This window comes from Clarias gariepinus, chromosome 6 (genome assembly GCF_024256425.1).
Source record: "Clarias gariepinus isolate MV-2021 ecotype Netherlands chromosome 6, CGAR_prim_01v2, whole genome shotgun sequence".
Taxonomy (NCBI): Eukaryota; Metazoa; Chordata; class Actinopteri; order Siluriformes; family Clariidae; genus Clarias; species Clarias gariepinus.
Window position 1 is genome coordinate 3,051,688 of NC_071105.1, and position 16,989 is coordinate 3,068,676.

The window sequence follows — 16,989 nt, forward strand, 5'->3', positions numbered from 1 at the left end:
AAATACAAATCAAATTGGAAAAGTTCTTGAAGTCATTAACATCTTCTCGGAGGCTTCTGGTTTAAAATGAAATATTCCTAATTTTAGTTTTTTGCCTTTGTTTATTTGATAACCTTGAATCCTCCGTGAATAATATACCTATTATTGTAAAATATCTCGGCATAAATGAATTTTTTTCCTGAATTGAAAAAATCAAAACTAATATTTAACTATCGGCTCCAAAGAGATTTATCCTTCCTTGGTAGCGTTTTTTTAAATAAAATCAGAAGGTCCGTCTCATTTTATATAACCATCTATTTTTTTGGTAATGATAATACATGTAAACAAATTAGTCTTCTCTCAACCCATAACCTCTCCCCCTCTGGGACTAACAGCAGTTAAATGCAAAACTACATTGTTCAAGTTCAAGTTGGATTTATTGTCACTTCAACCATATACAGTTAGTACACAGTGAAACGAAACAATGTTCCTCCAATTGTTACGGGCTTAATATTAAATTGGATAAAAACCGCAACATTTCGGTGAGACAATTGTAAGGGGTTGTGAAACAGACCAAGGATGACAAATTACACAGGAGTGCGTTTCAAAACTTTTACTCACGTGAGAAATGTATAATTACAGGAGAAAAATAATTCTTACCCAAAACAAAAATAAACAAAACAAACAATCCTTATAACTAATCCCTGCCTAACTAACAAAAGAAACTTGAAAATAAATACTGAAATCTTCAGCGCATATGGCGCCCTAACTAAACACCTTTAGGCTACAGAAACAAAAAGTACAAGGAAGGTGTAACACTAATTACTAACAGTGAATTGACCTAGTAGTAATTAAATGCTTGAGGGAATTAAAGCACCGAAATGCCTCTTGAAGTTAAACTTGAAATGTAATAGGCCAAACTAAACTCCAAGACGTTCAGTGTAAACACACACGCATAAGTCGATACTATTCAATAAACAAAAAGCAAATCTACGAACAGATCTGAATCACACAACGCAGAGGACTAACTCCTAATGCCATAAAATGCAATAAGCCTCTTCAGACTACTAAAATTGAAAGAGTTTTGTGGAAGCCTTGAAGCACCAAGGTATGCTGGCAAGGCGCACACACACATACTGAATTTGAGGCCTGATGTGGAGTGAGAAAACACAAAAGGCAAAAGCAGGGGGAATAAAAAAAACCACCTGTAACGCAACTCCCTCCCCCCTTAAAAAAACTATAAGAATTAAGCAAATGTAGTTTTTACAATTCTTACTCAAATCTTCTTAAACTCCAGACAGAGCATCTGCCATTATAGTTTCTAAATATGTATGTTAGCCTAAAACGATGTATGATATGGTAGCCTAAAATTATATTGTTTTATTGTGTTTATGCGCTTTAGATATACACTAAACAATAAACACTGCCTTGTGCAAAGTGAAAGTAAGTTGCGCGTGCGGCTTTTTGATCAAAAGGCTGATAAACACGTGCGCAGATATGAGCAGATTTACCGATAAAACTACAGACATGAAATGAAACAAACAAAAATATGTCACGCGCCAGCCTGATCAGCCAAGTACATCCAGGGCATGATTTCACCTAAGAAAGTCCCGCCTCCCTAATCAATTACCTTCGCACATCTGCCACCCATCAGCAATCCATCTCTGCCTTTAAAAGAAAGCTTAGAAGTTCATTCAGTGTCGAAGTATCTTAATTGCGCGTCTCTCATCTCGTCTCGTCAGTCTGTGATTTTCTCTAGTATCCTGTATTTGTGCTTTGACCCTGATTGTTTCTGGATTTCGGTTTAGTTTGCCCCCTGGATTTTCTCGTTTGGATTCCACTACCTGCATGACCTTGCCTGTTTTTCGACTTTGAACTGGGATCGCGCTTCTGGATTTCATCTCTCTTGCTGCTGGATAACTGTTACCGACCCTGCCTGTCCCTTCGACCTCGACTTGCGCTGTTTCCCGCAACCTGCGTGCGCTTGCGAGCACTTCCGCGTTCGCGGACATCGCACAAGAGTGTTTTCGCCGATATCCACAGACATTCACTCTTGGACGAATTCCCGCTCCAAACATCAGGCGCCGAGATCACGCATACTCTGCCTTAGTCAAGGATTCACACTCTTTTTGGAGATTCTCTCTCATGCTCTGCTTCCGGGGTTGTGGAGTTCCCCCCACGTCACCGACACGCATCCTCTCTCGTCACAGGGGATTTCCCCATTCATTCTGCTCATTCACATGCGCAGCCTCTCTCCCATCCTGCCACATAGTGAAAGATGCTTTGTGCTTTTCTGTCAACAAAGCTGTTTGTCTGCAATTGGGTTCACTTCCGTTCAGTCACGTCCCTGACAGTATACTTCGGTCATGACGGACCTAGTGGACTTGGATCAGTTAAGGCAGGCACTTTCACACCAGGGGGCGATGCTGAGCTCTCACCAACAAAACATACAGCAGGTAAATTAGGCTCTTTTATTCCATTACCACTTAGCTTTAGAAAACTATAAGATAACCTGATCCTAGCGCCAGTGCACACCTCACCTCATGAACCCCAGCTCCCGAACCCACAACTGTACAATGGGAAACCCGGAACCTGTCGCTCTTTTTTGTCCCAATGCTCCTTGCTGTTGGAGCTCCAGGCGTCCTCCTTCCCTACTGAATGCTCGAGGGTGGCTTATGTTATCACTCTCCTCACCGATCGTGCACGTGAATGGGGAACTGCTGTTTGGGATGTCAATGAGCCATGCTGCGCAACCTTCAGAACATTCACTGAGGAGATGAAGAGGGTTTTCGACCGCTCCCACACTGGCAGAGACGCAGCCAGACAATTACTGGAGCTCCACCAAGGCCCCCGTTCTGCATATGATTATGCTATAGATTTCCGCACGCTGGCCACATCGGAAAACTGGGACACCCAAGCCCTCTACGATGTCTTTCTTCACGGTCTGTCTGAAGATGTTAAGGACCAGTTAATTAGGCAGGAGCTCCCCTGTGATTTTAATTGTCTTATAGAATTAGCGGGCCGTGTAGATGCACGACTATCTCAAAGATGCCGCATTCGATCCAAGCTCACTTCCAGTTCTGGACCCTCAGATCTACCACTGTCTTCTCCCAGTTTGCACACAATATCCAGGCTGAACCCCAGTTTATACCCAGAGTCTATGCAGGTTAACAGAACCCGGATCTCCTTAGGAGAGCGTCAGCGGAGACTCCAAACTGGCTCTTGCCTTTATTGTGGCCAGATGGGTCACTATGTTCCCCAGTGCCCACTGAAAGAAAGAACTCCTCCAGTGAATTTAGTTACTCTAGAGGGATCAGCCATCAATCAATCTCCTAGCTCACAACCACTTCTGCCTACCATCATTGTCGCACAATGCAGACCTCACGTGGTCCCTGCACTAATAGACTCTGGCTCAGACCAAAATCTGATGTCCGCCTCCATGGTTAAGGATCTCAACCTCTCAACTCAAGCTCTTGAGTCTCCGTTAGCTGTTCGAGCCCTCGACGGCACTTCTCTGTCTTCCATTACTTGGCGTACAGAGCCAGTAACCCTTCGAGTATCTGGTAACCATTCTGAGATACTTTCTTTTCTTGTCATGCATGATGCGGACACATTGACTGGACTAAGAACACGATCCGAGAATGGAGTCCCTTGTGCCTAGCATCCTGCCTGAAGTCTGCTCACTGTTCCACAGTTACACCTCCTGCCACTGAGGAGTTCCCTGACCTCTCAGCCGTTCCGCCTGATTACTCAGACCTCAAGCAGGTCTTTAGTAAGTCACGTGCTCTCTCACTCCCCTCCCCCACAGACCCTATGATTGTGTCATCGATCTCCTCCCAGGCACGACTCCTCCCCGGGGACGATTGTATTCATTATGTTCAAATGAGAGGAAAGCCATGGACAAATATATTTCTGAGTCCCTTGTTGCTGGCATCATCCGCCCCTCTTCATCCCCTGCTGGGGCAGGATTCTTCTTCGTGGCCAAGAAGGACAAGACTTTACAGCCATGTATCGATTACAGAGGACTAAATGAAATCACCATTAAGAATCGTTACCCTCTTCCCCTGATGTCCACAGCCTTTGACCTCCTTTAGGGGGCTAATATTTTTACCAAACTCGACCTGCCAAGGCCTATCATCTTGTTAGGATAAGGGAGGGAGACGAGTGGAAGACAGCTTTTAACACCCCCTCGGGACACTACGAATACCTTGTAGTGCCATTTGGACTAGCTAACGCACCAGCTGTCTTCCAATCTTTGGTGAATGATGTTCTCAGGGATTTCCTGAATATCTTTGTATTTATCTATTTAGATGACAATTTGATTTTCTCCCGTTCATTGGATGATCACAAGCTGCATGTCCGCCAAGTTCTTCAGAGGCTCTTTGAAAACCAACTATACGTAAAGGCAGAGAAATGTGAATTTCATCGTCAAACCGTCTCTTTCCTGGGTTTTATCATTGCCCCGTCTAAGATCCAAATGGATCCAGCTAAACTCAAAGCGTAACCGACTGGCCAAGACCGTCTACCCGAAAAGACCTCCAGCATTTTCTCGGGTTTGCTAACTTTTACTGCCGATTTATTAGGAACTACAGCTTAGTGGCCGCCCCGCTTATTGCACTCACCTCCACTAAGGTTCCTTTTGATTGGACTGATCAGGCAGAGAAGTCATTTATCAAATTAAAGGACAGGTTCACCTCAGCACCCATCCTCACGCAACCAGATTTTGCACTCCTGTTCATAGTGGAAGTAAATGCCTCAGATGCCGGTGTGAGAGCCGTACTTTCTCAGAGGTCTCCAGCCGATGGTAAATTGCATCCTTGCTGCTTCTTCTCTCACCGCCTTTCCGCCGCTGAGAAGAACTATGGTATCGGAGATCGGGAGCTGCTCGCAGTAAAACTGGCGCTGAAGGAATGGAGACACTGGCTTGAGGGCACAGAGATCCCGTTTCTCATCTGGACAGATCATAAAAACCTTGAATATTTCAAGTCAGCTAAATGCTTGAACTCTCGCCAAGCCAGATGGTCATTGTTCTTCTCTCATTTTAAATTCTCCCTAGCTTATTGACCAGGTAACAAGAATACCAAACCTGATGCCCTCTCTCGCCAGTTCATTTCGGTCATGGATGATTCTCCTCCACCGACTATTCTGCCGCCACAATGTCTCATAGGCGCGACCTTGCTAGAGGTTGAGGCTCTTGTCAAGCAAGTGTTAGACGGGGAACACGGCCCACCAGAAACACCACCTAGTAGACTCTTCGTGCCACCACTAGCACGCCCGCAAGTCCTAGAATGGGGACATAGTTCGAGATTGGCCTGTCACCCCGGAGGAGCCCGTACTCTCGCACTAGTCCAACAGCGCTTCTGGTGGCCCTCTATCAGACAAGATACTCGACAGTTTGTTTCTGCCTGCGATGTCTGTTAGCAATGAATCCATCAATAAACCCCCGGCAGGCCTCTTAAAACCACTCCCAATTCCCCACAGACCATGGTCTCACATAGCCCTAGACTCCCAGACTCAAATGACTACACCTGCATTTTAACCATCGTCGATCGTTTCTCTAAGGCAGTTTACTTTGTTCCCCTGTCTAAACTCCCCTCAGCTAAGGAAACGTCAGAGTTACTCATCCTGCATGTATTTCGCCTTCACGTTATCCCCATAGACATTGTTTCTGATCGCAGACCCCAATTCTCCGCCCAATTCTGGACAGCATTTTGTAAACTCATCGGTGCTACCCACAGCCTTTCCTCTGGTTATTATCCACAGACCAATGGCCAGACTGAGACTATTATATAGTAAGTAAGTAAGTAAGTAAGGAAATAAAAGATAAGTGAATAAATAGCTTTAAATGATACTTCAGCGAAGTAAAAGTACGCTAGCATAAGTTTATATAATAAAAATATGATGTATAAAAAAAATCTAATTTTTATATTCGTATTTAATTTAATTCTTGACATTTTAATGATTAGTGTTTGTTGCAGACATTCACACTATTTTTGGGGGCAGAGATTGGCTTGTACAGGCTACCTTACACTGATCAAAAGTTGGCGCTCAGCTGTAACCAGCAGATCAAAGGAGCAGTCATCGGCTATGAAACGTAGCCTTCTAAGTTTGGAGGCCAGGGTTGATTGGTTGGAACACACAAACACACACACACAAACTCTTTGTGCATACACACCTATATGAGACGCTCGCGCGGACACACAAACTCTCCGTGCATATACACACACAATCTCTCTGTGCAGATACACCATGCAGGAAACAACTGAACAACAGGTCTTTACTTTGTAATACACCTGGTCATTAATAAAAATGATCAAAAGGATGATAAACACGTGCGTTATTGATAAAAATGCAGACATAACCCCCACCCCTGGAAATACAACAAACACAAATATATAGGCTACTCGCTAGATAAACGCTGGCTTTTAGAGAATATATATATATATATATATATATATATATATATATATATAGAGAGAGAGAGAGAGAGAGAGAGAAATAATATAGATAAAGCATTATACGACTGTCCATACAGTAAATAAGCTATTAAGTCTAATTTAATTGCTATCATTAATCTTTTTTTTTTTAAATCTATTTTAGGCACAGATGTCCGCTCTGTCTTTTTAATCTATCTAAACCCCCTACATTATTTGCCAACAGCGCACACAGTTTGATAAATTCATACCTGAATGAAAGGTGAGAAGAGATTCCGCAGAATCTTCTGACACAATGCTTGCTCTGAAGGACTATACTCGACAAAAATATAAATAAAACAGTATTAGACACAAATATATGATATGGTAGTATATGAAATAAAAAAGCTCAATGAGTGCTCAAATGTAAAGCAAACGCAATTATTAATTTATTGTGTATATTTAACTTTATTCAGCTGTTTAATTTATATGAAAAAATTATCTCTTTAAATTTAAAAATGCCCGCGCGTGTGCAAAAAGACGAAGTACGAAGAATACAAAAGTGTATAATCTTTAATAAAGTTAGCCTAATACAATATTGTTTTTAATGCTGAAGCAAACATGGTTTTGTTTTAGTCTATTTCTAAACAGTTACACATACATACACTCAACAAAAATATAAACGCAACACCTTTGTTTCTGCTCCGATTTTTCATGAGATGCTGTTTTCCTCTCACAGCCGGAGGCACAGAGAGAGCTGATTGGCCGAGCTCTCTCAGGGGGGAGGGATGAGAGGTACTTGCGCTACCACATTAATCACGGCTCTACAGCCAATCAGGGGCATCTGTGAGCTGGCGCACGCGGAAGGAGCGGCTAGTGCTTTTCTCCGAGTGTGTTACTCCGCCCCTAATGGTGCATGAGCAAGCAGTTCGAAAAGATACGGTCGGCTGACGTCACGTGGTTCGGAGGAAACACGGGATAGTCTTCGCCCTCCCTACTGAATGGTAGCAGTAGCCTTAATGTGGGAGCCCCCTAGTGACGGGGAGGAATTGGCCACGACTAAATTAGGGGAGAAAATTGGAAAAAAAAAACCCAAAAATAAATAAAACAGAATACACACAAACACATGGAGCGTAACATGTAAGAACATGATGTACATGATGTAGATTGCGTTGGCTGATAGATTTGTGTATAAAATGGAACGGCTGAGAGAATTAAATCCCTTTTTCCCCCATGCTGCCACGGTTTGCTGTATGGAGCTGATTACCTAATCTGTATCAGAACAGATGTCCTCATCTTTTCGCTCAGTACAATAAGTTTGTTTTAACTCCTATCCTCGGCCTTATCTTTATCCAATCCAACAGTCAAGTATTAAAGCTTCTACAGTCTACTTCCATGTGATGTTTTTTATACAAACTACACTTTTGAATGGACGTAGCTCAGTGACTAGTACAGGACGCTGTTCCAACGAGACCCCCCTCCATGTCTAACTGGCCAATTAAAAAAAGTTACTCTTTCTTTCTTTCTTTTTTCTTTCTTTCTTTCTTTCTTTCTTTCTTTCTTTTAAAACTACTTCGGGAAGCTTTCTTTTTTTCGTTCTTTCTTTCTTTCTTTCTTTCTTTCTTTCTTTCAATAACCACTTTTGGAAGTACAGCATAGCGTAAACAAGGCTTAAGATACTCAACCTATATATCCTCTCACCCTCTGGGCCTAACAGCAGTTTAATGGATTGTTTAATGCCTTATTTTGTCTCTCATAGTTGAGGTATACCCATGATAAAAATTACAGGCGGCTCTCACCTTTTTAAGTGGGAGAACTTGCACAATTGGTATCTGACTAAATACTTTTTTGCCCCACTGTATATTACCTTCAGTGAAATGTAACTCGTATTTGTAAATTATTATTATCATAAACGTAAAATTTTAATTTTATTGTGAGAAAGAAATCCTTCAGCTTACAAGTCTCTGACAGTGGTAGCACGGATTTATGGGTGTGTACCCAAGCATGCGCAGCAGAATTATAAGTAGGAGAAATGATGTAGAACACCCTCACACCAACTCTATTGTGGTGGAGAAGTCTCAGGGACACGGAAAACTGAGAGCTGAGCTAAGTGTAAACTCTTTACGTCTGCAATTAGAAAGACCATGTCAAGTGAGTTAATTAATGCTTTCAATACTCCATTAAGCCTTATTAACAGTGTTGTATTAAAGAGCACCTACATTTGGAGGTCAAATTATTAAAAACTAAATATTCAGATCTGCAGGAGGGTAAAAAAAAGAATTAATTACTGTAATTTACTACTTTTATTTTTCAGGAACAGGATGGACGGTTATTAGAATATTTATTTCTGTTTATGTAGTTAAATAAGTCATATGATTGTATGCTTGTTATACAAAAAAATAATTCTAATTCTAATTAATGTTGTATGTTTATGTTATATTATGACGTGTTATGTTAATGTTTAATATAATTCATCTAGTTTTTAAATTGCTGAAAAAAACTCCACTGTGACACGTTTTAAAAAATTAAGTATTTTGTTACCTAAAATTAAAAAATCCTTGGTGTAAGGAGTGTTTATTAATTTGTTTTTAACATTGCACGCAAAATAAGTTCTAATACCTCATTGTACTTTGAATAATTTGCATATTTGTCCAAGATTTGTATTTGTATTGCCAAAGCTCAGAAATAAGTCACAAGAGTAGATAGATAAAAAAAATAAAAAAAGAAAAGATAAATAAAAGTAAAAACAGAAAAAATAAAAAAACAGAATAATATAAAAAGACTATTAATAAATGAACGTATCTAAAATAAGAATACAGACATTTATTTCTGCAGTCAAAGATAAAGTAACACATGAATCTCTCTCTCTCTCTCTCTCTGTACACACATTCCTGTTTAATGAATAAATGAAATATTCAGGGTTTCGTCTGGCTGTGGTGCAACTCTTTGTGACAAAGTCAAAGGCTGTAAACTTGTCTCGAGCTCAGGAGCTGGCGAAGGAGGCAGCGGGTCAGGGGGCGAAGTTTGTGGTCTTACCTGTGAGTATGAACCCTGTGAGCTATTAATTTCCTCTCAAAGCAGATATTTAATGATGTTTAGGTGTAATGCAGCACTGGCCGGTTGTTTCGATTGCAGTGTTTATGTTGAGATTTGCAGTAGCAGCTCGTCCATCAGGACAGTAGAGATAGAATCCCACAGCTTACATAAATGGATGGACAAAGTTATACATTTTCCTCATTCATAAATCCATTTAAAATTATATTTGAATATTTGAATTTAATAGTTTTTTGGTTTAAACCATAGGTTTTTCTTTAAAAAAAAAAAGATTAGCACAGATTAAATGCTTTCGATGTACCTGATTTAGAGCACATCAAATACCTGAACTAGATTTGTTGATAGAGATGTTTGACTGCAACTTTAAAAGTCAAGGTAGTCGTTCATACAGTTAAGAGATCATCGCCTTGCACAAACAAAGACAAGAATATACAAAAAAATAGCAAAAGTCCTAAATATTCCTAGAAGTAGAGAAGGAAGGCAATTTTAAAAGTTCAAAGTTAAAGAAAAAGTGGCTAACCTTCATGGATGTAGCAGAAAAAAGAAGCTTTCACCAGGTTCCTGAAAAGGCAAGAGTTGAAAACCCTTGATTCATGCTGCCCCAATCTTTCTCTGATTGCATTCTGTAGGAATCATTCGTCTCTGATTTGGTACTAAAACATGCAGAGAAAATTCCAGAAGAATCGACGAAGGTCCTGTCGAACGTAGCTAAGGAGTGTGGGATTTATCTAATAGGCGGTAAGACTTTCCTAAGCTTTAAATATGCTTTAGATCAGTGTGATTGATGTGTGTTTGTTAAAAATGCTTTTGTCTGTACAGTTTGTTATCAAGATTAATGTTTGTGTGTGTATACTGTATATCCTTAACATTGCAGGCTCCATTGCAGAGGAGGACGGAGGAAAGCTCTTTAACACCTGTCCAGTATTTGGGCCTGATGGAAAATTACTGCTTAAATACAGAAAGGTTGGTGTGTGTTAGAAATAAGGTTATTGTGATGTACGGTAACAAAACCACTGGTTTACAACTAATAAAAAATGTAAACAAATTACAGTTATTATTGTGGAGGCATACTTGATTAAGCGGTTTGATCAAATCTTCCAACCTGCATTTAATATTGTAGTACATCATACTATAGCAATACTACTGTACTACTATATAGGACTACTATAGTCCAGTCTGGTTTATATCAATCAATCAATCAATTAGTCAAAACTTTATTTATATAGCACTTATTAACAACTCCAAGTTGACCAAAGTGCTTTACATAATAAATAAAGAAGACAAACAATAAAAAAAGAAATTAATGCTGTTAAAATTAAAATAAAAAAGGAAAAATCTAGAAGTGTAGAAGTCAAGAAAATAGAAAGCATAAAACAGGATATTAAGAATATAGCAAAATAACATTAAGTATACAGATCAACATAGGATAAAAACAGATCATTAACAAATAAAAAAGAGAATTTTAAGTGAATGCTATTATAAATATAAAATAAAACACATTTTCTAACTATGATAAAATAAAAGCTAGTGTAAATAGAATTTCATAGTTTGGGAGCCGCTACAGTGAATGCCCGATCGCCAAACCGTGTCCAAATCAAAAAGCCAATTAGCCAATATACAACATACTGTAAAAGATGCATTGATTGACACTTGCAAAGATGTTTCATGACATCCCGGAAATCCCAACCCATATTCTGGTCATTTTATTCATGTAAAATCATATCTATCTATTACCAGTACATGTCTGACTTTGTTAATATTAGCCAAGTATAGACATGTATTACAGATAACATAAGTGTATATCAAGAATACAAAAATTCCCATGGAAATCATATTTTTACCACATTTAAACAGCATAGCATGGTCATAAAACACTGATGCATAAACGCTGTTCTCTCTCTTTATAGATGCACATGTATGACGTCAACATTCCTGGGAAAATCCGCTTTCAGGAGTCAAAGAAATTATATCCGGGAAACAGTTTATCTATGTTTGAAACCTGTGAGTGATCTCATGTAAAACCTGTGTAGTTTTGTGGTTGTATATAATCTTTTAATGAATGAATGAATGAATTAATGAACTATTTTTTAAATTATATTTTATTGATTTTTAACAACACCTAAACAACAGAGCCGGGTCAATATACAACCGACATCCACAGCAGACATTTAAATACAAATAATATTTTGTTATAATAAAAGAGTGACCATGGAAAAGCCAAAGGGCAAGACAGTCCAGAAAAAGAAAAAAATATTAGAAAGAAAAAAAAGGCCATGGTCTTGAATGTTGATGTAAATCCCACAAAGGGGCCCATATCCTCCAAAATAGTTTGGATTTGTTCTGTAAGTGGAGGAGATTAGCCACTTGAGCCAAATACATCTTTAGATTTGGTAGACAAAATGATGACCATAAGATAAGAATACATTTCTTTACCAGATAAGTGAGGAAATTTAACAAATAATTTAAATTCAAAGGAAGGTCTAGTGATATTTTACAATGTAGCGGATATATAGTTGGAGACAAAGTGAATTTTCTAGCCAGTATTCTCTGAACCATTTCATGTACCTTATACCAAGGTAACATTTTCTTACAGTCCCAGAATAGATGCATTAATGTTCCTGTTTCTGAATTACATTTTGAACACCATTGAGATACATTTGGGTACACTTTATGGAGGCGTCCTGGGGTGACATACAGTGGGGAAATAAGTATTTGATCCCCTGCAGATTTTCTAAGTTTGCCCACTTACAAAGAAATGAAGGGTCTATAATTTTTATCATAGGTTTATGGTACAGAATAGAGACAGAATATTAAGCAAAAAATCATCCAGAAAAAGCAGATGATACAAATGTTATAAATCGATTCGCATTTCAGTGAGGGAAATCACTGAACCCCAAGCAACCAACAATAATTCTGGCTCCCACAGACTGGTTATGTGCTCATATGGTACACATATTAATTTAAGAAGAAGCTCCTAACAACAATGCGTAATGTGTATAAAAGCCATCTGACCACAGAATCTCTATCTTCCATTCAAATCTCATCACTATCGGCAAGACCAAACAGGTGTCAAAGGAAGTCAGGGACAAGACTGTAGACCTGCACAAGGCTGGAATGGGCTACAAGACCATCAGCTAGAAGCTTGGTGAGAAGGAGACAACTGCTGGAGCGAATTTGCAAATGGAAGAAATACAGTAACCATCAATTGCCCTCAGTCTGGAGCTCCATGCAAGATTTCACCTCATGGGGTAAGAATAATCATGAGAAAAATGAGGGATCAGTGCAGAACTACAAGGGAGGAGCTTGTGAATGATCTCAAGGTAGTTGGGACCACAGTCACCAAACAAAACATTGGTAACATGATATGCCACCAAGGATTGAAATCAGTGCAGCAAGGTCCCCGTACACAAGAATGCACATGTACAGGCCCATTCAAAGTTTGCCAATGAACAGAAGGATTGGGATAAAGTGAGACCAAAATTGAGCTCTTTGGCATCAACTTGACGCTTTGTTTTTGGAGGAAAAAAATGCTGACTATGACCCCAAGAACACCATCCCGACAGTCAAGCATGGAGGTGGAAACATCATGCTTTAGGGCTGGTTTCATGCTAAAGGTAATTTAGCTGCATTGAGGGGCCAATGGATGAGGCCATGTATTGTAACACTTTGGACGAGAACCTCCTTAAGATGGGGCGTGAATGGGTCTTCCAGCAATGACCCAAAACATACTGCCAAGGCAACACAGGAGCGGCTTAAGAAAAATCACATGAAGGTCATAGAGTGGCCTAGCCAGTCTTCAGACCATAATCTTACAGAAAATTTATTCTGTAAAGAATAGTGCATTAAAATGCGTCCTGAGATGTGTGCAAACCTAATAAAAGAAAAGTCTAACCTCTGTGCTTGCAAACAAGTGTTTCACCAGCACGTACTAAGTCATGTTTCACTTGAGGATCAAATGATATTCTGTCTCTATCCTGTACCATAAACCGATGATAAAAATTATAGACCCTTTATTTCTTTGTAAGCAGGCAAACTTAGAAAATCTGCAGGGGATCAAATACGTATTTCCCCCACTGTACAGAACTGTATGTTCTGTACATGAATTTCAGGTTTTTAGAGTTGATTTATGAAAAACCTCCTCACATATAGAGCAATGTATCTTCAGTGAATGATTGGCCCATATCCCTTTCCCAAACCTTTCTTGAAGTATTTAAAGGTAAAGAGGTTTCTGATAACAAAGGCATATAGATAAGAAATCAGACCCTTTATTACCCCAGGGAGGAGGAGACAATTCTCAATATCAGACCCCATTGATCTCCCCCTTTCTTAATTCAGAGTGAATACTGTGACATAGTTGGGGAAATTTTAAACAAATATGTTGAAGGAAATTGTTAATCTATCGTCTCAAAGGATTTGAGAACATTATCTGTAAATAAACTGGCTAAATTAGATATATTAGATATTAGATACCCTTTTTCTGCCCAGGTCTGAAGGCCCATCCTGGTTAATGAAGGAGGGAGATCAGGGTTCAAGGTGACTGGGGATTGCACAGTCAAATTCCTGGAGAGACTGAGATGTTTTCAGTCATTTTCTCACGCCGAAAGGGTGTTAAATAAAAACACCCAAAGTTCCCCCCAAATTATTAATGAATGGAAGGGATGTTAGTGTTCCTGGAGCACATGCAAAGGATACCATACTGATTTACATACAGGGAGTCTGTATCATTTAAAAACCATCTAAGCATTTGTTTGATCTGAGCAGCCCATTAATAAAGCTGCATGTTATGATTCAAATACCAGTGTATACACTGACATAAATTAAGTAAATGGGGAGCACATTAATTTTAATGGTGTTAAATTGGTGAAGAGGTCCACATTCATATCCTGCTTAAGTCTGGTTATTAAGGGTGAGTAGCTCTTAAAGAACAAATCCTTTAAATCAGGGGTTATGTGTATGCCCAAACAGAGAAAGCCAGAGTCAGGGATGTTAAAGGGACATTGTAACTTAACATTTTAAAGCCAACCTGCTTTAAAAAGCTTTAAAGCTTTTAAACACATGGCTTAGAATTTCATAAAGTCTATTTGTATGACTGGCTATACTGGTTAACTGTCTACAACACACCAGGAATTGATGAATGTGTTTGCTTCAGGTAAAGAAGAACTTCATCTGCATGTAATAATACACGTTGTTTCATCACAACAGGAGTTGTAACAGGTGGCAGTGCTGATGCAGCTTCTATGAATTGAAAATTAATAAAAATTTAAAGTTTAAATATATATTTTTTAATTTTATTAACTCCTCATTTTATTTTATAAAGACTCCTTTCTTTATTTTTATTTTTTAAGATTGTAATTGAATTTATATCATTAATAATCTATTTTATTTATTTGCTTATTATTTATTATTGCTTATATTGCTTTATTGTTTTATTCAAAATAATCATTTACAAATTTGGCTTTTATATTTATTTTACTTTTATATTTAGCTTTTATTTCTATTAATTTGTTTGTTTGTGTTTTTGCTTGATTTTTCTCTTTTTCTTTAAAGCTGCTTTGTGACAATGTCCATTGTTAATAGATATATACAAATAAAATTACATTGAATTGAATTAAAATCATAACACCCTTTAAAAATGCATTTTTAGAAATTGATGCAAGAAATTGGTAGAAGCAGCTTAAATTTTTTAATTGGTAATGATCATAATAATAGTTATAATAATAATAATAATAATAATAATATAGGACCCTTCTTATACATACAGTATAATAATAATAAATAAATAATAAATGATTCTTATTTCTCTGTTTATATATATATATATATATATATATATATATATATATATATATATATATAAACAGAGAATAAACAGAGAAATAAGAATTATTTATTTAAGAATTATTTATTTAGGTCTTTTAGAATTGATTTTTTTTTAATAAATAAAAGCATTATGTTCTGTATCATGTTATTTGTTTCATATCATGTATAATAGGAACCCCTTGGAAAATCGTAATATGGCTTTTATATCTGTAGATTAGATTTAATAATAATCCCTGACCTCCTTTTTTATCTCTATTTCTAAAGCGTTCTGTAAAGTGGGACTAGGGATCTGCTATGACATGCGATTTGCAGAACTCGCCCAGATCTACACTAGAAAAGGTAAGTTTGTTTGTTTGGTGCTGAGTAAGTGTCTGGTTTGTTTTTTTTCTTTTGAATAACTAATGATGTGTCACTATGGGACCTTGTTTGCGTGTGTAGGCTGCCAGCTGTTGGTTTACCCCGCGTCCTTTAACATGATCACAGGGCCTGTTCACTGGGAGCTGCTTCAGAGAGCTCGGTCAGTAACTTTACTGTCTGTTCACAATATCTCCCTCACACGTCTCTCTTCTGCTAGTGTGTGTGTCAGTGCTCGCACTTTGTGTTTCTGTGTAACAGGGCACTGGATAATCAGGTGTATATGGTCACGGCTTCACCGGCGAGAGATGAGAGTGCCAAATACGTGCCCTGGGGTCACAGCATGGTCGTTAACCCCTGGTCAGTTCTGTGTGGTTCAGTGTGTTGGGCTGGATTATAAAGTTTAAGTTTTATATATAACTAACTGTATGAAATAAAGTAATATACTTTATATTTATGTCAAAACTTGTCTCAACGAATTACCCTCCACTGAGAAGTGAGAAGCCTATCACTGAGCCACCAGTGCCCAAAGACAGACCTCCTGATGGACAAGATGATGGACAGTTTTATTCCCCCTGACTCCTGGTATTGTCATTTGAACCTGCAACCCTACAGTAGTGTTTTGTTATTTAAACACTGTGGTTTTTGCTCTGCAGGGGTGACGTGATTGCAAAAGCAGATTCAGATGAGTGCATAGTGTACGCTGATATCGGTGAATGTTCCTACGAATTCTCATTTGTTTTTTTTTTAATTCAAATTCAAAGTCACTTGTTTCCATTTGTAACGATGCAGAAGTTTATTTAAGTATCAGAATATTAATCTCTTAGGATTGATTGATTATCTGTTGTTTATCTGTTTGTTTGTCTTGTAGACCTGCAGTACCTGTCTGACGTGCGAGAACAGATCCCAATCTCAGAGCAGAAACGTAACGATATATACACACTTAACACTGTAAACGAGGCCTGAGTCTGTGGGATAACAACGATCATTTCATCTGTCTCAGATCTATATTGGATTTGTTTTAATTTTGCATTTCAAATGCTATTATATGCATTTAAAAGGCCCTTAACCCTCAACCGCTCAGATGTGTAATGAGATAAAAAAAATTTAAGTCGCTCTGGATAAGAGTGTCCCAAATGCCTAAATGTAAATGTAAATGTAACTTAATTAACAGTTTGAAATTCATTTGCAAACTTCTTGTGTTGCTGCTTATTTGTCCTGTGCAGTAGACAGGTGTGGTATGGCTACTTATATATTTTACAATTTATAATATGTGTGTGTGATGTCCATTGACTGTCACAACATGGAGTCGAAAGTGAAGCTTATATAAACTTTCAATATTTTTACTTAAAATAAATATGTTTCATAT

At 38.3% G+C, this 16,989-nt stretch overlaps 1 protein-coding gene across 3 annotated transcripts; it reads left to right on the forward strand.

Annotated features, from left to right (window-relative positions):
* Nucleotides 1–8,341: 8,341 nt before the first annotated feature.
* On the forward strand, nucleotides 8,342–16,859 carry LOC128526960 (omega-amidase NIT2-like). Of its 3 annotated transcripts, none has more exons than XR_008360827.1 (10): nucleotides 8,342–8,543; nucleotides 9,312–9,430; nucleotides 10,076–10,184; nucleotides 10,321–10,409; nucleotides 11,354–11,447; nucleotides 15,531–15,605; nucleotides 15,705–15,783; nucleotides 15,882–15,980; nucleotides 16,118–16,332; nucleotides 16,492–16,533. XR_008360827.1 is itself a non-coding variant. In XM_053499195.1 (10 exons), exons 1-10 carry the CDS (start codon nucleotides 8,537–8,539, stop codon nucleotides 16,584–16,586), a joined length of 822 nt encoding a protein of 273 aa, XP_053355170.1. In that variant the 5' UTR covers nucleotides 8,342–8,536; the 3' UTR covers nucleotides 16,587–16,859. The 3 variants fall into 3 exon arrangements, 2 of the variants coding, with proteins under 2 accessions (XP_053355170.1, XP_053355171.1); XM_053499195.1 differs by having other exon boundaries at nucleotides 16,277–16,332; nucleotides 16,492–16,859; XM_053499196.1 differs by lacking the exon at nucleotides 16,492–16,533 and having other exon boundaries at nucleotides 16,115–16,181.
* Nucleotides 16,860–16,989: the final 130 nt, after the last annotated feature.

Excerpts from the sequence above, each read along its gene's own strand:
- LOC128526960 (XM_053499195.1), top strand. Across the intron at positions 10,410-11,353 it reads TACTGCTTAAATACAGAAAG|ATGCACATGTATGACGTCAA; the intron begins GTTGGTGTGTGT and ends CTCTCTTTATAG. Across the intron at positions 15,606-15,704 it reads CCAGATCTACACTAGAAAAG|GCTGCCAGCTGTTGGTTTAC; the intron begins GTAAGTTTGTTT and ends TTGCGTGTGTAG.